This window comes from Crocuta crocuta, unplaced genomic scaffold (assembly GCF_008692635.1).
Source record: "Crocuta crocuta isolate KB4526 unplaced genomic scaffold, BGI_CrCroc_1.0 scaffold72, whole genome shotgun sequence".
NCBI classification, from domain to species: Eukaryota; Metazoa; Chordata; class Mammalia; order Carnivora; family Hyaenidae; genus Crocuta; species Crocuta crocuta.
Window position 1 is genome coordinate 855,067 of NW_027529427.1, and position 22,217 is coordinate 877,283.

At 40.3% G+C, this 22,217-nt stretch overlaps 1 protein-coding gene and 1 pseudogene across 4 annotated transcripts in view; both read right to left on the minus strand.

Moving 5' to 3' along the window:
* A2ML1 (alpha-2-macroglobulin like 1) overlaps nt 1-22,217 on the minus strand; it is a 51,467-nt gene that overhangs the window by 1,670 nt on the left and 27,580 nt on the right. For 2 of the 4 annotated variants that reach the window (XM_077759047.1, XM_077759045.1), the window contains exons 24-33: nt 21,972-22,128; nt 20,131-20,205; nt 19,803-19,965; nt 18,183-18,397; nt 14,664-14,879; nt 14,367-14,494; nt 14,116-14,206; nt 13,714-13,782; nt 12,548-12,650; nt 11,799-11,840 (exon numbers count right to left, since the gene is read on the minus strand). In XM_077759047.1, the coding sequence (XP_077615173.1) occupies nt 11,800-11,840; nt 12,548-12,650; nt 13,714-13,782; nt 14,116-14,206; nt 14,367-14,494; nt 14,664-14,879; nt 18,183-18,397; nt 19,803-19,965; nt 20,131-20,205; nt 21,972-22,128 (1,258 nt within the window). In that variant the 3' untranslated portion in view covers nt 11,799. The other 2 variants (XM_077759046.1, XM_077759044.1) reach the window with 2 other exon arrangements.
* LOC144227340 (small ribosomal subunit protein uS8 pseudogene) lies at nt 17,288-17,689 on the minus strand (annotated as a pseudogene).

The following is a 22,217-nucleotide window of genomic DNA, read 5'->3' on the forward strand; positions in this document are numbered from 1 at the left end:
TAAGTGCCTCCAAGTTTTTTTTTTTTTAAATGTTTCTTTTTTGAAAGCGAGAAACAGAGACAGAGAATGAGTCAGGGAGGAACAGACAGAGGAGACACAAAATCCGAAGCAGGCTCCAGGCCCTGAGCTGTCAGCACAGAGCCCAACGTGGGGCTCGAACTCATGAACTGCAAGATCATGACCTGAGCTAAAGTCGGATGCTTAACCGACTGAGCCACCCAGGGGCCCCTCTTAACTTTTTTTTTTAAAGATGACATTTCTTAAATGTATGTATGCATGTATGACTGAATATGCACAGAATATTTTGAAAAGGTGTACAAGAAACAGAAAGTCATCTACACCCACACAGTGTACTGTTTACATGAACTTGACTTTACAATTGCACTGTCTTCATTAATATGAATTTCGTATTCCAGGAAATGCTTCCCCAGAAAATAAAAGTTACAAATAATCGTAGTGTTCAATTCAAGACCACCCAGAAAAAACATTTTAAACTGCTCAGCTAGGGGCGCCTGGGTGGCTTAGTCAGTTAAGCGTCCGACTTTCGCTTAGGTCATGATCTCCTGGTTCGTGGGTTCGAGCCCCGTGTCGGGCTCTGTGCTGACTGCCAGCTCAGAGCCTGGAACCTGTTTCAGAGTCTGTGTCTCCCTCTCTCTCTGACCCTCCCCTGCTCACGCTGTCTCTCTCTCTCTCTCCTAGAAATAAATAAAACATTAAAAAAATAAATAAATAAACTGCTCAGCTTTTCCATAGCCAGTTGGCAAATGATTATTTATTCTCTAAGATGTTTTGAACCCTTCACCATGGCTCCGCTACAATCCTAAACCATGATCCTTACCCAATCTTAATCAAACTACTACACTGAAACACTCCCCCCACTTACACCAGACCCCAAAACCACATAAATATCCCAATTTAGCCCTCTCCTCCCAGACACTAAGGCTCCTTCAGGGAGCTAGCATTTGACAAAACTAATAATAGCTCCTTCTGAGGGAACTGAGAGAAGAGATGTGGAAGCTGATTTTTTGTACCCTTGAATTTTACATCAGTACGTCTTGTTTATTCCAAAATAAATGATTTAAGAAAAAAGTAAAATCTGAACACATAAGCAGAAGACACCATGTGTTCTCTCTTTTCTGGCCAGCAGGTGTCACTTTCTTGCTTGGGTAAAAGCGGCCTCCACCCTTTCTCGGGGATGCGGAAAGAAGGCATGGGGGTCATAGGACAGCCCCAGTTACGTGGCAGACGACTTAAATGGGCCTGGAAATGTTAACTTCTAGAAAGAAGGGCTCAGGATCATTCCTCACAATAATAACTAATACTTACTGAATACTTTTCAAAGTGGCTTTATTTTATTTTTTTTTAATTTTTAATGTTTTTAAAATTTATTTCTGAGAGATACAGTGTGAGCAGGGGAGGGTCAGAGAGGGAGACAGAGAATCCAAAGCAGGTTCCAGGTTCTGAGCTGTCAGCACAGAGACTGATGCGGGGCTCGAACTCACGAACTGTTGAGAGCATGACCTGAGCTAAAATCGGATGCTTAATGACTGAGCCACCCAGGCGCCCCTAAAATGGCTTTAAAGTGCACAATTATTTTTTAAAAAAATTTTTTTAATGTTTTATTTATTTCTAGGAGAGAGAGACAGCGTGAACAGGAGAGGGTCAGAAAGAGAGGGAGTCACAGACTGAAACAGCCTCCAGGCTATGAGCTGGCAGTCAGCACAGAGCCCGACGCGGGGCTCGAACCCACGAACTGCGAGATCATGACCTAAGCGAAAGTCGGACGCTTAACCGACTAAGCCACCCAGGCGCCCCAAAGTGCACAATTATTTTTAAGTAAGCTCTACACCCCGTGTAGGGCTTGAACTCACAACCCTGAGATCAAGAATCATGTGCTCCACCGAATTAACCAGCCAGGTGCCCCTAAAGTGTGCAATTTGATGAATTTTGACATAGGTAGCAACCATAAAGCTATCACTACAATCCAGCTAGTGAACACATCCACAATGTTTTCTCATGCTAATTTATAATTCATCTCTCCCTCCTCTAGATAAGTACTTTATATGAATATGTTTTTCACCCTCATCACGACTTTTTGAAGTAATGAACAGAGAGAAATCAGGAGTATATCCTGAGGGGATCATGCACTATCTTGCAAGGTAGAAGCCTCTACCTCATCTTTAAGCAAGAAATTCTAGCATTTAACAGGGAGGAGTGGGCCACTTTTCAGGCCCCAAGAATTCAGGGAAAGCTGAAAATTAAAAAACTTTGTATCAATTGTGACTTCCCCATCCCAATATTTAGGGTCCTAGTCCTTCCCGAAGAGTGCTTTGACCTTGGCAAAGCAGTCTGGAAATGGCTATTTTACCTTTTTTGGAACTGTTCCTCTTTTTTTTTAATGTTTATTTTATTTTTGAGAGACAGAAAGGGACAAAGAGAGACAGAGCATGAGCGAGGGAGGGACAGACAGGGAGAGGGAGACACAGAATCTGAAGCAGGCTCCAGGCTCTGAGCTGTCAGCACAGAGCCAGATGCTGGGCTTGAACTCATGAGCCCTGAGATCTTGACCTGAGCCGAAGTCTGCACTTAACTGACTGAGCCACCCATGCACCCCTGGAGCTGTTTCTCTTGCAACAAAATGTTGAGCCTGGTCTTCAGATTTTCCTGCACTGGGGCTGCAGAAGTTGAGAATTTTTATATCCTGCCAAGAGGCCCCCAGACTTTCATATTTAGCATTTAATTGTTTATTAATCACCCTCAACATGTAACTATCTCTCTCCAAACTATTTATTGTTCCTCATCAAAAGCCATCCAATTCCATTGTCCTAAGAAGTAGTATTATTTTAACATTGTATTGTAGTATTGTAGGATTATATATAGTACATATATCAATTAATACATTAATTGCTGTTAATTATTAGTATCTTAATATATAATTATACATTAATATGATATGCTCTGATATTATTATATAATAATATATAATTCTGTTAATGTGATATAATAAATATATGTTATAATANTATGTTTAATATTATAATACATTAATATGATATTCAATATTATAATATAATACAGTAATATAATATTCAATATTATGTTATATCATACTATTTTTTTAAGTTTATTTTTTTGAGAGAGAAAGTACATGAGCAGGGGAGAGGGGCAGAGGGAAAGAGAGAATCCCAAGCACACTCCATACTGTCAGCACAGAGCCTGATGCAAGGCTCAGTCCCACAGACCTTGAGATCAAGAAAGACCTCAGCCAAAATCAAAAGCCAGAGGCTTAACTGACTGAGCCACCCAGGTGCACCCCCCCCAAGTCTATCTTGAAGAAGAATCACAAAACTAGAAAACTATACTTTCAGATATCATATATATGATAAATGTATAAAGCTATTAAATATAAAACTATTACAAAGCTAGAGAGAGAGAGAGAGAGAGAGAGAGTGGTATTATTGTGAGGATAGGCAACTTCAACAGTGAAACAAAACAGAATCTAGAAATAACCCCTCACAGGTATGGTTACCTAGTTTATGATAAAACAACACACTGCAATGTAGTAAGGAAAAGACTGTCATTCAAAAGACCATTCAAAAGACTGTACTGAGGCAACTGGACATCCATAAAGGGGAACAATGTATCTTGTCCCCTCTTTCACACCACTGGCAAAAATTAATTCCAAATGGATTGTGCATTAAATATGAAAGTTGGGGGACACCTGGCTGGCTTAGTTGCAGAATATGTGACTCTTGATCTCAAGATTGTAAGTTTGAGACCCACGTCAGGTGTAGAGATTACTTTTAAAATATATATATATATATATATATATATTTCAATGTGAAAGCTGAAACAAAAAGCTTTTAGATGAAAACATAAGGGAAACACTTTTCTTANAACAAAGATTTCTTAAATAGAATATAAGGGGCGCCTGGGTACCTTAGTCAATTAAGCATTCAACTCTTGATTTTGACTCATGTCATGATTTCATGGTGGTAAGATCGAGCCCCATTGTGCTGGGCATGGAGCCTGCTTAAAATTCTCTCTCTCCTTTGGAGCGCCTGGGTGGCTCAGTCAATTAAGGATCTGACTTCAGCTCAGGTCATGATCTCACAGTTTGTGGGTTTGAGGCCCATGTCAGGCTCTGTGCTGACAGCTCAGACATAGCCTGGAGTCTGCTTCAGATTCTGTCTCCCTCTCACTGTACCTCCCCTGTTTGCACTCTGTCTCTCTCTCCAAAATAAATAAACTTTTAAAACAATTTTTTAAAAAAGATTCTCTTCTTTTCCCTTGGCCCCTCCCTGGCTCTCACAAAAATACTCTCTCTCTCTCTCTCAAAAAAAAAAAAAAAAAAAAAAAAAATTACACTGACACATAGTAAAAATGTTTTAAATAGAACAGAAAAGCAGTCACTGAAACTTTTAACATTAAGAACTTTTGTTCACCAAAAGACATTTAAATTAATGAGTGAGAAGGCCACCCACAGACTGAGAGAAGATATTTCCAATACACATGTCTAAGAAAGACCTCTGATTTTCAGGTATGTAAAGAATTCTAAAAAGAACACAACCCAATAGCAAAATAGACGAAAGAGTTGAATACACACTTTGTTAAAGGGGATATCTAGCTAGGGTGGCCAGAATGAGAAAGTCAGATTAGCAACAACAGTTGAGGAAGGTGTGGAGAAGACAGAGCCTTCATACCCGGCTGGTGGGAATGCATAAGGGTATCGCCACTCTGGAAATACAGTCTAGCAATTCTTCAAATAAATAAACACAGAATTCCACTTCTGGGTATACACCCAAGAGAATGGAAAACATATATCCACTCAATAACTTGTAAATGAGTATTTTTAGCAGCAAAAAGGTAGAAACAACCTAAATATCCATGAATGGACAAATGGATCAACAAAATGAGGCACAGCCACAGTTAATATCTGACCATATTTGCAGGTCATAGAAGTATTATCTGACCATAAAAAGGAATGACATGCTGATTTATACTACAATATGGATAAATCTTGAAAGTATTATGCCCAATGAAAGAAGCCCGTCACAAAAGTTCACATAGTATATGATTACATTCACGTGAAAGTTCGGAATGAGAAAATCTGTAGAAATAGACAGTAGACTAGTGGTTGCTTAGGACTGGGCAAGGGGCGTAGGGGATAAAGGATGTCAGCTAAAGGTTGTGGGGTTTCTTTTGAGATGATGGAAATAATCTAAAGTTGACTGTGGTCATGGTTGCATATACCAGCATATACTAAAAACCATTGAACTGTACACTTGAAATAGGTGAATTGTATGATATGTGAATTATATCTCAATAAAGCTGTTTCTTTAATTTTTTTGAAAAAGAATTAAAGCTTATTTATTTTGAGAGAGAGAGAACGAGAGAATGGAGGAAGGGCAGAGAGGGAAATAGAGGTAATCCCAAGCAGGCTCTGCACTGCCAGAGCAGAGCCCAATGTGGGGCTCAAACACACAAATTGTGAGATCATGACTTGAGCTGAAATCAAGAGTGGGACACTTAACCAATTGAGCCTCCCAGGCACCTGATAAAGTTGCTTTTTTACAAAGAGGATATCCACATGGCCCATAAACTTTTTTCAAAGTACTCAACTTTATTAGTTATCAAGAAAATACCGATCAAAACCCAATGAAATGACAGTATACACCTACCATAATGGCTAAAATAAACATGTTAGGAAGTACCAAAATGTTGGCAAAGATGTAGAGTGACTGAAACTTTCATACACTGCTGTTGAGAGTGTAAATTGGTTCAAACACTTTGGAAAATGGCTTCATAGTATCTACTAAAGTAAAACATATGTATACCCTATAACCCTCTATACTCCTAGGTACATATCCAATATAAATGCATACAAAAGATATGTATTAGAATATTCATAGCAGTGCTATTCAAAGTAACAAAACCTGAAACTACCTAATTTCTCAGCAATTGTAGAATAGAGAAATAAATTGAGGTATACTTATATAATGGAAAATTATGTCGCAATGAGTACGGATAATCTCGAACTATACAAAACAATATCAGTGAATACCTATAAGCATTATGTTGAGGGAACTAGGCCAGCAGCAACCATTTGTATTCTTACATATTCTTTTTTTGTTGTTTGTTTAAGTAATCTCTATACCCAACGTGGGGCTCGAACTCACAGCCCTGAGATGAAGAGTCACATACATGCTCCACGACTAAGCCAGCCAGGTACTCCACAGTCTTGTTTTTATAGGGGCAAAGGTAACCTGTGCTTTTGGAAACTGGTGTTGTTTCTATGTTTATTATACTTCAATAAAACGTTTTTTAAAAGCAAAAACAAGGTAAACCATTTATTCTCATTGCCTCTCCCGAATGCCCAAGGGCCCAAAGGCCAGGACAGGTCTGTAATGCCGTCAAGCACCCGAACTCCTTTCATCTCTCTGCTCTCTCATCTTCACCATATGGCTTTTATCTGCATGACTGCAAAAGGATGCTCTTCCTCCAGGGTTCTTGTCAGTGTTCAAGTTAAGAAGAAGGAAAAGCCAGAAGCTTTCCCTTTGTGAGTTTCTGTCATCTCATCCAGAAGGGATTTCTTTCCAGAGGCTTCCGGTTACCTTTTTTTGAGCTAGGATTCAGCCACAGAGCCTCTCTGCACTGTAAGTTATTCTGAGAAGGTGAGCATTTGAGTTGGGCACGTTTCTTCTCTGCATACAATTATGCTTTTCCTTAGTGAAGAATAAGAGAATGGATAACGGAGACGTATTCGAAGTATATATTATAAGGTATAAGCACTCAAGGATCTTACGTGTTGGTGGGGCAGAGGGGGTATTAACAGAAAATGGGAACCCACTTTGGTAAGTCCTCAGTGGAAAGTGCCATAGGAGTGGAGAGGAATTCTTGTGGAAGATTCCTTACTAGACTAGAAAACACATCTCGAAAGCCATCTTAAAGGACCAGTGGAAATCCTCGGGGCAGAAAAGATGGGAAGGCTTTGCAAGCAGCTTAAAAAGCATATATTAAAATGATCGGAGGGCATAGTTGAAATAGGGAACTAAATGCAGTTTGGTCTTCCCAGAGAAGTAAGGGTAAGGTTGGAAGAGCAAAGGTGTATCTAAGAAGCAGACACAGGAGGAACTCTCCACCTTCTCCTTTTCTCCCTGAAAGCAGGGCGTTAATTTTCTCTTCTGAGAGTGTCTCCCCTACTCCCTCCCGCACCAGGAAACCCTCCTTTATCACAGGACATGGAAAGTCAACATTGACTTGTATCTGCAAGTCCTTTTCCTTTGTTTTGTAACTTCTCTGTAAAGTACTGACCTTTGTTAAACCGTAATATAAGCCCCCAGACCTAACTGATACTTAGGGCTCTCACTTCTTTCCTGAGAAGAGACCAGGTGCATACAAATAGAACTTTTCTCCTGTTAATGTGTCTTTTGCCAATTTAATTCACAGGCCCCAGGCACAGAATATAAGAAGTAAGAGGAAAAGTGGGGAACCGGGATAGAATAGTCAAGTTGAGTGTCCAGCTTCAGCTCAGGACACAATCTCACGGTTTGTGGGTTTGAACCCAGCGTCAGGCTTTGCGCTGACAGCACAGAGGTTGCTTTGGATTCTCTGTCTCCCTCTCTCTGCTCCTCCCTCTGCCTCGAAAACAAATAGTTTTTAAAAATGATATAAGAAGCATCAAAAAAAAAAAAGTTAGAGGAAAAGGTTTTCCTCTCTTACAAATTCTACAGTCTAGAGTCCTGGCAGTTTTCCCAAATTCTTCCCTGACTCTTTTGTCTTACCGCCAATTAGTCACTGATGATGGTGAGTTTTACCTGACCTCTTTACTTCTGGAAAACAGGCCAGTTAAGAAATAACCCCATCTTTTTGTTTTCTGAACCCCCTTACCTTTTGTGTTCCACCCCGTTCTCATCTATTCCATGAAAAGACCCATCCCAATGCTTGCTCAGGATTCTAGTAAGATTGGAGTCCTTTGTTTTCCTACCTCTGTAACCCCTCAGGTCCCTTCCCTTTTCTATGAGACATTCTTCATTAATAAACATGTTCTCTGTGGCAATAGCCTGAATAAGATCTCAGTTGTCTGGTGCATTTTGTCTCTGACATCGCTAAGTTCTCCTGATGCTATCTCCTCTGAGGAGTAACTTCTGCATACGCCTCTGCTTTTTCACTCCCACAGTCAGTTCCCCAGCGTGTGTCTGGATTACGACGCAGCTTCCTAAATGATTTTGAGAACTTCAGCTTTTCCCTTTTCTTTCATTCAGTGCTGGAATGGTCTTTCTTTCTTTCTAAATTTATTTATTTATTTATTTAGTTAGTTAGTTAGTTAGTTAGTTAGTTAGTTAGTTTATTTAAGTAATCTCTACACCCAACATGGGGCTCAAACCCACAACTCTGAGATCAAGAGCTGCACATTCTCTGACTGAGGGTGCCAGGTGCCCTGCTCTTCTATAAAAGCAAGTCATGATCTAACTTCTCTCTCCCTTCTCAACTAACTTTTATTTTATTTTTTTAATAATTTATTGTCAAGCTGGTTTCCATATAACACCCAGTGCTCATTCACACATCAACTAACTTTTAAACACACACATGTACACACAATCTATGAGTGCATTGAACTACTTAAACACCATGCTTTCTTCTACCTCTTTGTCTCTCATTTATAGCTCACTTTGCCCAAACTTGCTCCCTCTTTCATTTTCTCTCAGTTGTTCATCCAGTTCAGGCATCAATCTGGAAAAGCCATTCTGACCACTCCTTCACTTCAGTCTGGGAAGGTGCCTCTCCTATGTTATCCCATAGCTTTTGTATTTTCTTCTACCTCTCTCTCTCTCTTTTCTTCCTTCCTCTCTCTCTCCCTTTCTCTTTCCCTTCTTTCTTAAAAAATTTTTAATGTTTATTTATTTTTGAAAGAGAGACAGAAAGAGCATAAGCGGGGAAAGGGCAGAGAGAGAGGGAGATAAAGAATCAGAAGCACGCTCCAGGCTATAAGCTGTCAGGACACAATCCAACTCAGAGCTTGAATTCACAGACTGCAAGATCATGACCTGAGCCAAAGATGGACGCTTAATTGACTGAACCACCCAGGCGCCCCCCCATTCCTTCCTTCCTTCCTTCCTTCCTTTCTTTCTCACACTGTATTATAATTGTTGGTTTATTTATTTTCTCCCTCCACCAGTCTGTGAGCAACTTAAGGACAGAAACTTCATTTTACTTATCTCTGCATTCCCAGAACTGGTAAAGTACCTGGCATATAATAAATTCACGTATTGAGTACCTGCTATAAGTACTAGACTATGACATGTCACTTAATCCTTACAATCACCTTGTTTCTTAGATATGCAGAAATGTTTACACTTCAATAAGTTGAACAATGTAAATTTTTTCATTTACATCCTTCTATTAGTATAGTTGATCATTTAAGTCATAAGAATATTCTTTTCCCCCAATCTGAAGCCCAAAAGATATAATAAAAATTTTCTGTATTTGTTTAAAATATTCTATCCAGGGACACCTGGGTGGTTCAGTCACTTAAACATCTGACTTCAGCTCAGGTCATGATCTCGCAGTTTGTAAGTTTGAGCCCCTGTCAGGCTCTGTGCTGACAGCTCAGAGCCTAGAGCCTGCTTCAGATCTGTGTCTCCCTCTCTCTCTGACCCTCCCCTGCTCATGCTCTGTCTCTCTCTCTCTCTCAAAAATATATACACATTTTTTTTAAAAAGGCTTACTTTTAAAAAAATAAAAAATAAAAAATTCTATCCAGATATAGCTTCTGTCTTGAGGATCACTATCTCCCTCCATCGCAAAATAAATAAATAAATAAATAAAATAAAATAAAGGGGGGGACGGTCTGGTAGGAGCTACAGACCCAAATGTAACAAGGTAGAGGGTTCAGGAGTGGGGGGAGAATTCATGAGTGCCCTCTTTTCTTTAGAATTCTCTCTGTTCTATTTCCATGATAACTGAGAGGAAAGGCAGGCTTAGAAATAAGCCTCCAGGCTTAGAAATGGGTTCCCCATTTTCTCTCACTCTGGGAACTCCTAGGAGGTCCAGGGCAGAGTCTGGAGTGGGAGAGACAGGGAATGAATAATTTTTGCAAATATGGCCCCTGGGTTTAGGGAAGTATCTCTACATTATGGACTTACTTCTCCCCTGACTCTTTTGGTCAAAACGTACAGTCTACAGGAACAAAACCAGAGAGTGGATATCTAGGGTAAAAAGGTATGATTACCTAGATGATCTTCTCTGTTTAAATATTAGTTATCTCTTTTTTCCCCCACCTTTGCCTCCAAAACGGTTTCTAAAACAAAAACATTGCTTCCAGAAACAGCTTACACAAAGATAGGTATCCCCTATCAGAAGAGGCTGGGGGAATCCTGAAGGAGAAAAACAGAGCTAGGGAACCCTGGCCAGCCATCTTTCTTGTTATCCATCACTGTCTTACCCTGCAATGGCAGCTGGCTGAACACAATCCCTTAATTAGGACTCTCTACTCTGATCCCTCCCTGAATCTGCAATATGATTCTCTGACGTGTCTGGGTCGAAAGGTTTAAAGAAGACGCCAAAATAGGAGTTTTGGCTAATGGATGATTATAATCTTTAAACAGAAACTTTGGTATCCATAGAAATATGCACAGAGTCAAGGACACAGGCTTTCTTCTTAAAGAAAAAACATTTTTTCCCCATTTACTCCCAAAGCTCTAAATTACACCTTCCCTTAGATTTAACCTCCAGAAAGACAGGTTTATCTTCCCTGGATCACCCTCTACCTCCATGTCTTCTCTGGAGAGTCCCCTATATGGCTAAATCGCATCTCCTCCCCCAGGGGTCTTTTCCAGCCAGGTAATTCTTCCATTGGGTGACTCCTCTTAGCCCATCTCCCCCAACCCTTTATTCTGACCTAGGCATCTGTGAAGTGGAAGAAAGTAGCTGAGGTTCAAGCCTGCTCATCTGTTACTCACTCACTAGTCAATCAGTGAAATCAAATTATTTGATTGAATAAGTTTGCTTTAAGAGGCAGAAGAATGCTGTCCAGTAATGTCACAGGGGATTAAATTAATCTCTTTTCAACTTCCATCCTGGGAAAAGGGGGGTGGGGGAGAAGATATCATTATACTTAGAAAGTCTTCACAAGTATAGAAGAGTTTTTCCTACCTATTTATTCATTTACTTATTTATTTTTAAGTTATCTCTACACCCAAGGTAAAGCTTAAATTCCCAACCTGGATATCAAGAGTCACATGCTCTACCGACTGAGCCAGCCAGGTGCCCCCTCAGCTTTCTCCTATCTACAAAAAAACTCACAAATGCACAATGAGATTTTTAATAGTGTTATCTCAGAGGAGTAGAATCAGATAATCTTTACTCTTCCTTTAGTATTTTTATATAAAAAGATGTAGAGTGTAAAAATGATTTTAAAAATTCATCAATTTCAATCAGAAGAAAATATTGTTTTTAAAAATCACATAGAACCCCTCACACAAATACCACTATTAATTTTTTATGGTGTGAACTATGGAGATTATTATTCTTTCTCTAAGAGGTTAGGACAAGAAAAGGGGGTATGTGGCTGGCTCAGTTGATCGAGCATGTGACTCTTGATCTCAGGGTCGTAAGTTTGAGCCCCACGTTGGATGTAAAGCTTACTTTAAGAAAAAAAAAATTAAGATTTAAAAAAAGACAAAAGGAAAGCCCACTTTCTGTCAAAAATTAGTTCCCAAAAGAAAATAACAGTAACTTAGAAGAAGGTCCCCTTAACTTTTGAATACTATCACCCTACCCCAAAAGTTCATCCTCACCTCATTCACAGGGATCAGAGTACTGAATTGTTGCCCGTTCATCTGTAAAATGAAATGACATGTATTATTACATTACGGGCCTCATTCATTCAAAGAGAAAATACTTCATAAAAGCTACTGCTTTAGCCCTGTTCAGAGGATCCCTAGAGGTTATAAGCATATTCTGAATTACAGGAAAGTTCCAAACACTAATATTGCGGTAAATTATTAATCACAGCAAAAAAATTAAGAATAGTTAGTCCTTAAAGAGCAACGGTCCCTATTGTTCTTTTGTTATATAGCATATATATGTATATATGTTATATAGCATATATATATATATGCATGTTATAGCATATCTCTAGTGCAGAAGACTTTTAAAAATGACATACAATTAAATTACAATGTTTTAGGGACTCCTGGGTGGCTCAGTCAGTTAAGTGTCCGACTTCAGCCCAGGTCATGACCCAATGCTTTGTGAGTTCGAGCCCTGCGTTGGGTTCTGTGCCGACAGCTCAGAGCCTAGAGCCTACTTCAGATTCTGTGTCTTTCTCTCTCTCTGCCCCTCCCCTGCTTGCACTGCTTGTCTCTCTGTCTCCCAAAAATAAATAAACATTAAAAAATCTTTTTTCAAATTACAATGTTTTAGGAGGTCAAATAATGTAATTATGTGCTACTTGCTTGGGAAGGAATGTTTGTAAAATGAAGGGAGATATCATGAAGAATGAGGCACAACTAAGTGGGGAGATAAAACAGATCTCAGCCCTCACCTGGGAGGTAGTAGTCATAGACTGTGATGGTTGCTGGTTTCAGGTTAGTGACCAGAACGCTTTGGCTGATGGTGAAGGTGTAGGTCTGAGGCTCCTTACTCAGCTGTGGGGAAGAAAGACAAAACATCATACTAAAACAAAAGAGATAATAACACTCTATATAATATGGAGATTAAAAGACTCTTGTTTTCACACGTTCTGAAACACTTCTAGCTGTTCCTTCTGCTCTATGCCAGTCGTAAAGATCCTGGCTTCTGTGGACTTCCTGACCCTTTCTTCTTAGGATCCTACAGGTTTCTGGCCCCTTTGTGAAATGGTTCCCTCCATACTTGGTCTGCTCTAACCCAGTGGTTCCTCCACTAAATTATTGAAGAGGCCAAAGAAACAGAAACTTCTTTTTCCCCAAAGGCTCTATGCTCTCTACTGGTTTCCTCTGATCGTATAACATCTCCTCAGAGAGGCCTTTTCTGACCACCTTATTTTATAATAGTCACATCCTGGCCTACACATTTTTAAATGACATAAATAGTGGGGAGCCTGGGTGGCTCAGTCGGTTAAGGGTCCGACTCTTGATTTCAGCTCAGGTCACGATCTCATCGTTCTTGGGATCAAGCCCAATGTCAGGCTCTGCACTGACAGCACAGAACATGCTTTGGATTTTCTCTCCCTCTCTCTTTGCTTCTCCCCTCTCAAAATAAACAAATAAAAAATAAACAACATAGATGGCTCACATTATGTATCTGTTAGACAGTACTGCACTGGAGGTGAATAAGAATATTTTACAGTAGGGGCGCCAGGGTCGCTTAGTCGGTTAAGCGTCTGACTTTCGCTTAGGTCATGATCTGCGGTTCGTGGGTTCGAGCCCCGCGTCGGGCTCTGTGCTGACTGCCAGCTCAGAGCTTGGAGCCTATTTCAGAGTCTGTATCTCCATCTGTCTCTGACCCTCCCCTGCTCACGCTGTCTCTCTCTCTCTCCTAGAAATTAAAAAAAAAAAAAAAAAGAATATTTTACAGTAAACAACATGGAGGTAGAATTCATTTGGCTGAGGACTCATTCTCTCAGTTCCCTCATCCGTGTGCATGTGACACTAGTATGTACAGATTAGAAGGGAAGTTACAAAGTTACATAAGCAATCATGCTCTTGGGTTCAGTTTCCAAATACCTACCTCTTCCAAGTAAATGTTCAGTACGTCAGTTCCAGATTCAACCTTCTTCACCAGTGGTTGTTGGAGAAGCTGAATATGAAAGGGGGAAAATAAAACAGACTAAGATCCAGGGCCTTCCCTATCCCTTAGGGTAATAGTCCAAAGCTCTGTCATGATCAAGGGAACAATATGTACTGTGGAAAAGGTAAGAAAAAGGAACTAAGATTATTACAATTTCCATTTAACATATCCGATGCACTTTTGCAGCCCACTGAAATAATGCAATCATGAGTTGTGTGTGTGTGTGTGCATACATGAAGCCCATTTTACCAGCTTTTTAGGGATGATGTTAGGTCCTTTTAGAGCTAATTAAATGAAGGTCCTCTTAGAGCTAGTTAAATTAAAAAGAAAGAGCAGACTTACTAACTGATTGGTGCCATCCACAGGACTGAACCCAGAAAGCATCTTCACTTCTACAATGGCCATATTGGAAGAGCTGCGACTCCCCACATAACTAAGGGCAAAAAGGAGCACATCTGTGTGAACTCATTATTTTCACTCTTAGCACACTCTGTATCCCCAATACACACACACACACACACACACACACACACACACACACCCCTCAGCTTCTATGATCCAGGTGCCCCTACCACCAGCTTAGCACTTCTCACCTGGAATGGATAGTGAGAACCAAGGATCGAGGTGAAGTAACTTGCTCACATGTAGCTTTTCCCATTTCCACACTAAGACTAAAGGTGTCCACAAATTTAGGAGAGGGAATATTGTATTTCAGCACCGTCTAGCGGGAGGAAATAGATCACCAAATCAGAGCTGGGAAGAACTTTAACTATTCCACAGTTCAAACTACTCTCTTTACAAATAAGACAGAAGGTTCTACTGGAGGCAAAAATGCCCTCAGGCTCTCCTTCCCAATGCATGCTTGTTCTTTCTCAGGAGTCTCTGCCTACCTGCACAAAGACGCAGCCCTGGCCTGAGGCCTCCAAGGTATACACTCCAGGGATACTGGGTAGAGTCTCCTGCTGAACTACCAACCGGTTGGCAGCCTGAATGTTGAAAGTGCGCTGGAAATTCTCAGTGGATCTTACAGCCAGGCTGACTTCTTCAGAAGGCACATAGGCAGTGGCAGCATATTTGGCAAGAGCTTGGAGAGCAACTACAGTATCCTGAAGAAAACGATCGATAATATGCTTACATTTTGTGAGCCTTCAGAATTAACTCCAAACAGCCCTAATCACCTACACGTCTGGTTGTTCACCAGCGTGGATGACACCTCTTCTAAGAATGTAAGAGCCACAGTCATCAATGCCGGGGAAGCTGACGTAGAAATCATATCTGGCCTGTATAGAAAATTGCCATCAAGTTGTTACGACACATCTATAGGTTATTCGGTTAATCTCGTATTCATATTCAACCAAACCTACCTTCAGAATGGACTATAGTTAGAAGCAAGTGGATAATGGTTGGTATATGTTCGACAGGTTCCTTATTTGGAGAGGAAATAGTAACAGAATAGCCCTAAAAACTGCACATTCGTCAAAGCCATTTAGCTGTGTGATGACCTGCGGCACAGCTGCAGAGGACATCAGGGTACCCTCCCTTGCAAGCTAAGGCTTCTTCGCCACTATGCCACGTGACAATCTTTTCTTCATCTGGGTAGAAGACAAGCTGCCACAAAGAGAGCAGGGCATCGCATAGTTGGAAACATTTCCATTCTGAAAATATGATTTATATAAAATGACAACTAGAGGAAAGAAAAAACAGAATGAGAGGTCCAGAAAATTGTCATATTTTACTGCTGTGAGAATACCAATGTGCCCGACACTTTGTATAGTAGGTAACAGAATAAGGGCACCCCACAGCTTCCTATCCCAGGTGAAAAAGCACAGTTGTATTTAGACATCATATTGTCATATAAAAACAGGAAGACAGGTCACCCACCCTGGGGAAGGTGCAAACAAGTGATATCTATGCAGCTTGACTATCTACAAACAACTTTTTATCTACTCTGTGTGAACTGGATCCCAGGAGGTCCTTATTGCTCAAATATATGGAAACAATTCAAGAAATGAGACCTCATCATTGGCTGTGGGTGTCATGCGTCTTCTTGTAATAGCTAAGGATTTTGTTGAAAACCAATTCTGACATATATCTGTCACTGAGAGTTCTAAACATTTTACCCACCGCTTTCTACAACTGTATATCATAATTATTTAGGGCTCAGCAAGAAGGAAGTGCTTCCTGATCTTCGGCCAAGAATTTCCTTGAAGTAAAGAAGCACAGTACCATATAATTATTTATTTGTTTGTTTGTTTATTTATTTATTTATTTATTTATTTATTTATTTATTTATTTATTTGAGAAAGAGAGGGTGCCAGCAGGGGAGGCACAGAGAGAGACAGAGACAGAGACAGCGAGAATCTTAAGCACGCTCCACACTCAGTGCAGAGTCTGATGTGGGGCTCAGTCTCACGACCCTGGGGTCATGACCTGAGCCAAAATCAAGAGTGAGACATCCAATTGACTGAGCCACGCAGGCACCCCAGTGTCATATAATTTTTTAAAATTCTTATTGAGTCATTACTATATTCAGTTTCAGTGTTCTTAACATCTTTACCAGACACTTCATTAGTTAAAATATATGCTTTTTCCAGGTCTAATTTACATGTTATATCCTCAACGAAACCGGCCCTAATTTCAATGAGTCAGAATATAATCTTTACAAGGACAAGAAATGTGTCTTCTTGGTTATTTTGTATCTTCAATGAGTTGGACGTGGTATGTATTTAGTTACATTTACAGAACAAATGAATTAATGACTACTCTCTTTATAATCATCTAAGACAACTTTTATGTAACTATTTGAATAATCATGTGATTTTACCTCTTTTTCCCCAGCTGCCACTGAATTCAATTTCTCCTTACCCCTAGCCTAGACAAATGAAGAGTGTCCTCTCTCTTCAAATTCAGTGTCTCTCTCCTCTGAATCATCCAATACACTAAGTAACAGGTTAATCTTTCTGACACAAGTTAAAAAAATCAGTAGCTCCTCAGAATGGGCAAAATCTTGAGCCTGATATGCAAGGGCCTCCATGGTATAAACCTGTCCGAACTTTCTAGACTGAAGTCCCATTATGCATTGGCTAATCCAGTTTTCCCGACACTCTATATTTTTGCAAGCTGTTGTCTATGCTCATGTCATTTCTCCTTCTTTTTAATAGTTGTCCCTCCAAATCTCACATATCCTTTTATTTATTTGTTTGTTTGTCCATAAGTAGGTTCGACACCTAACAGGGGGCTTGAACTCACAACTCCAAGACCAAGAGTCCCATGCTCTACCACCTGAGCCAGTCAGGCGCCCCTACATACGCTTTTAGATCTACCTCAAACACCACGCTTCTGAAGACTTTTCTTATCCTTCAAGTTGATGTAAGCTCTCTTTCCCTTTTGAAATGCATTATTTTGTATCTTTTGTTTCTTTTTTATATAGCCAAATCCTGCTCTGTAATTATAGAGCTTTTCCTAACTTTACTTCCAGTTTCAGAACTTTTTTTTAAGAGTCCAGTAAGGTGTTTTATTTGCATGAATGTATTCCATCCTGAAAAATGAATCCCAGGATTTCCTCTCCTGTGTGTTTTCATCTTGTTTCCTTGTAGTCCACGAAGCCACCTGAGGCTGTCAGTAAAATGAAACCAAACTGGCAGACGGGAGCAGATTATTCTGCCATTTTTCTAGATCTTTGAGCTGTACATCAAACCTGGGGCTGATCACTCCACCCTTGTTTAGCCTCTCCGTGAGGTTTACAGTGATTTTCCCAGCTCTGTGATCATCTATGATTTCAAATTCACCAATGTAACCATGCTAGAAATCAGATGATGACTTTGGACCATGGCCTAATAAGAACCTGGTGTTTGTCTCTCTTTCCAGCATCGTTAATGCTCTTGAGAGCATCCTCCAGGACACTTAAGTGCACCATTATGGTGGCACAGAAAGATGGCAGAAAGAGTGAGTTTTTGAAGTTCTTAAAGTAGAAACTTTGTGTCTTACTAGCTTCTCAATACCTGCAATTAGAAGGAAGTATACCTGTAAAATCTTGCTTTTATGTTTCTGACCCCATAACTGGCTTTCTAATCTGTTAATATATAGTTTAGCCATAATTATATATGTCCTATTCACATATAAAACACTGATCTTACAATGTTTCTTTTTTTTTCATTATGTTTCATACTCTACAAAGAAAGAGAATTAAATGCATATAGTACTATGTATGTGTTCATATGACCCATTGTTATGGACCCTATAAATTTTTCACATGCTTTTCCTCCCTCCCTATAGAATTATAAGTCTCTTCACCTAGAAGTCAAGGGCAATTGTTTTTTGTTTTGTTTTATTTGTGTTTTGTTTTGTCCTATCTCCACACAGGACCTGAAACTACCTGATAAGTCGAGGTTGGAGAGCAGGCTATTTACCTGAGTAGAAGAGAAGCCGCCATATGCATTGCGTTGCTTGGCCAACCAAGCCACTATGGCAGTGGCCTTGGCTATCTCCTTTTGAGTCAGGCTGGCTTTGCTAAGCTGGGCTAATAATACATATGCTGTAAGTTCCACATCTACAGCCTCAGGCTCGGACCAAGGTCTGGCATCCGGTGACCGAGTAGGCTTTTGGCTCCAGTGAATAGACTCTCCTGTGGAGAAAGAAACATAATTAGGAAGGTCGCAGAAGGAAATGATTTCCCATATTCAATTTGTAAATGCTACACCTTAGAGCAGAGTAAGCACCGGCCAAAAATTAATCATGAGTTAGGAAAAAATATTTCTCAGAATCTTGTGGTATACTGGCCATAAGGTTTACCCAGGGATGTGTGTGTATATATGTGTGTGTGTATAGAGCCATCCATAATTGCTCAAGGTGAAGCTTGAGAGTGTCATAAATGCCTCCAGCAATGACATGAAAACCACTCTTGTTAATTTATCGATTCAAATGTTAGTGGAGATAGGTAAGTAGAAACTCACAAGAGTCTTATGTGTTTGGGGGCATTTTTTTGGCTTATAGAATATTATTAATTTTTTAGCCCTTATTTTACCTAATCAAAAGTTTAACATTTTAAGAATAAGAATGACAGGCTATGCATAAGAACTCTGAGAAACCATAGAAAAATGCTAATGAGGGTGAGCAAAATAGAATATGAGACTAAAACAGAACTCTAGGACAACCAAGATGACAGATAACTTGAAGAAATAGAAGAGTAAATGGAAACAAGAAGAGTGAAAGCTAGTTTAATTAATTATCTGTTTAAAGATAATAAATAGTCCACAGGAGGCAATCTAACTGGGAAAACATAAAACATGTGAGCCTGCAATGGAAGATAATGGAGAAGAGATAATCCCATTAAATCAATATACACTGGAACAAGTATGCTCCACCCACTGTCTGAGACACTCATTTCATGACCAGAGTCGCTTATACATAAGTCAAAAAACTACCCAGAGCCCAGGAAAGGACAACTTAGTAATGACATTCAAACAAATGAAAGCTAAGATTAAACTTGTACCTGGAAGTATGATTTTAAATACACAGCTAGATAAATAAACTGCTTGTTAGAATATCACGTGGTATTCTAAATACATCCAAAAGTTTTTAGGGTGTCTGGCTGGCTCAATCAGAAGAGCATGAGACGTTTGATCTCGGGGTCACAGGTTCGAGCCCCACATTGGGTATAGCGATTAAGGTTTTTAAAGGACTTTGAGAAGTCTCTAAGTTTAACTCTTACCCCATCAACCTCAGTGAATTCATACCAAAGAATTGTTAAAGATGGGCAAAAGGGGGATTCTACAACACCAAGCGGTCTTTTGACTTGCTCCCATCGTTCATTTTCTCTTCATGCTAAAAGTGTAACAATGCCTTTTAAGGACTTACATGGGCTTTCTTATAAAACCCTCAACAATGATCTAATGACTTCACAACTTTTCCTAAAAGGAATCCTCTACATGACTGAATAGATGTGGGACTATGGGGACAAGGAAAAATTATAGATAACTCACAGCATATTTTCATAATTTCAAAATACACCCCTAACATGGTCAACATACCTGTGACGATAGCCTGCTGGTCTAACTTTTCAAGAAGAAGGTTTCTGATGTCCATCTCCCCAGCCAGAGAGAAAGTATAAGCTAGTAGGGCCTTTGTGTAGAGGCTGGTAGTGGAGGAAACAGAATTCCTGAGGCACTGTAGACCCTGACTCACCATCGGGTCCTAAAAGTACAATGAAGAACTGAATTTATAAGGCATTCCTTTGAAAACGAGAAGTGATAAGGAAGTCAACATATCCTTGAGCTTACAAGGGTGAACAGTGTGTGAATTCCTCTAGAAGTAGGCATAGTAGGAATATTATAAAGAGGAGGAGCTAGAGACACTCACCTGTATGGTTTTTCTCATCTCCAGCAGTGCGGCTGTGATGTACGCAGTCAGGGAAGTCTGATCATCAATGCCACCCTAGAGGACCCAGGGAGACGAGGTCAAGGCAGCAGCCAGCATGGCATAGGTATGAATCGTACACAAGTTGCAAAAAAGTATCCCCTCTGAATGGGTGGATTATTTAAACAACCAGACAGACAAACACAGGGGAGGGGATAAGGAGAAAATCTCTTATTCTTGGGTTCTTACTGAACCTGAGCCTCCCCAAATAGACCTCCTCTCAAGAAGCAAAAGGCCCAGGGGTGCCTGGGCAGCTCGGTTGGTTAGTGTCTAACTCTTGATTTCAGCTCAGGTCATGAGCTCATAGACCAAACCCCAAGTCTGGGCTGACAGCTTGGGATTCTGTCTCTCTCTCTCTGCACCCCACCCCCTTCATGCTCCCTCTTTTGTATCAAAAAAAAAAATAAAATAAATTAAAAAACTAAACCAAAAGACCCAGCCTCTTCTCCAGGGGAGATTAGATGATGCCCACCCTGTTTAGTGCCTTGATGGAAAGATATTAGCAAGTTTTTTTTAAATAGCTAATCTAAATTGTTATCGTCATTCTCGAGATAAGAAAATACACCCTTGAAAGGCTAAATAGCTTGCTGGAGATTACACAGCTAATAAGCAGCAGGACTAGGAGTTGAACACAGGGAGTTTAATTATGGACCTTCTGCACCAGGTCACTAAACTTGCCACCCAGATGATGGGCTTCTTAATAGCCTGGCCAGGTCTGGTGAGCAGGAAGAGGAAACTCCTCTGCCATCTTGTTCAAGTCAAGCCCTGGCCTGTGCTATTCCCATGTGTATGTCAGTGTTTAAGAGGACTGAGATTTGGAGACACTGATAAAACCCTGTATAATATATATACTAATATATAATTAGTATACTAATATACTAATGAATTCTATACGAAGACAAAGACTTTTTTTTTTCTTTTTTCTTTTTTTTTTTTTTAGTGCNNNNAATGGCAATGTAAACGACTTCTCTAGCAACCTACATACAAATCTTTCCTTCACCGGGTGTATTCTGAATTGAACAAATTCTCCTTGAAGCATCAACACCTCCGCCTGTGTTTGGGAGGGGTACAGGCAATGTAGTGATTGAAGTCCAGCGGCTGTGGTTCAAATTACAGTCCTACCACTCAGTAGCGTTCACCTTGGACAGTTTATTTAATCTCTGCAACTTAGTTGCTTCATCTGTAAAATGGGAGTAATCGTGGCATACCAGCACCTCGCTCATCAATTTGTTGTAAACATTAAATGATATCAAATAAACAAAGTGCTTGGAACAGTGCCTGGCACAGAGTTTTCTTACAGACAACACTGGACTGCCTGCCGATCAGTCCCCACCAGAGAAGTGGCTTTGCTTCAGATTTAAGGAGATAGTAAAAGACTCCGTGAACCTCCAATCCAGTGGTTCTCACGCTTTCATGGATATCAGAAAAACCTCCAGGGCTTGTTAAAAATACAAATTTCTGGCCCAAACCTCCGGAGTTTCTCAGAGCAAATCTGGGGGGGTGGGGGTAGGACTGGAATTTGCATTTCAAACAAATTCTCAGGTGCTGCTGCTGATCTGATGACCACATGTTAAGAACCTTGTGCAAGCACATATTCCCATTCTCCAGACATGGAAGCTGAGGCTCAGGCTGGTTAAGTTTATTGACCAGGGTCACCCAGAGCCAGGGCTCAGACCTGAAGAACACGGACTCCCAGGCCTATACTCTTTTGATTCTGCTCAGTCAGAGATGCAAGTTTCTCCCAGAGGTGGTGATGGGCTGAGGGCCCTGGGGCAGATCTGCACCTTCATAGTTGTGTGAAGGAGCGTTCCCACGTTGGCGTAGCATCCGTCGGAGAGCTGGTTTCCCGCCATCCACTTGAGAGCATCCTGGATATTCTTCTCATCAATAAAGACGAATTCTTGAGCTTGGCCAAAGCACTTGGTGACAAATGCTGTCAGCCTACATGGGTAAAGAGAGAAATGTGGTGTGAAGGGGATTTTCCAGCAAGGGTACAATAGTTCTGTAGTCTATTTCGGTGTATGGTTCCA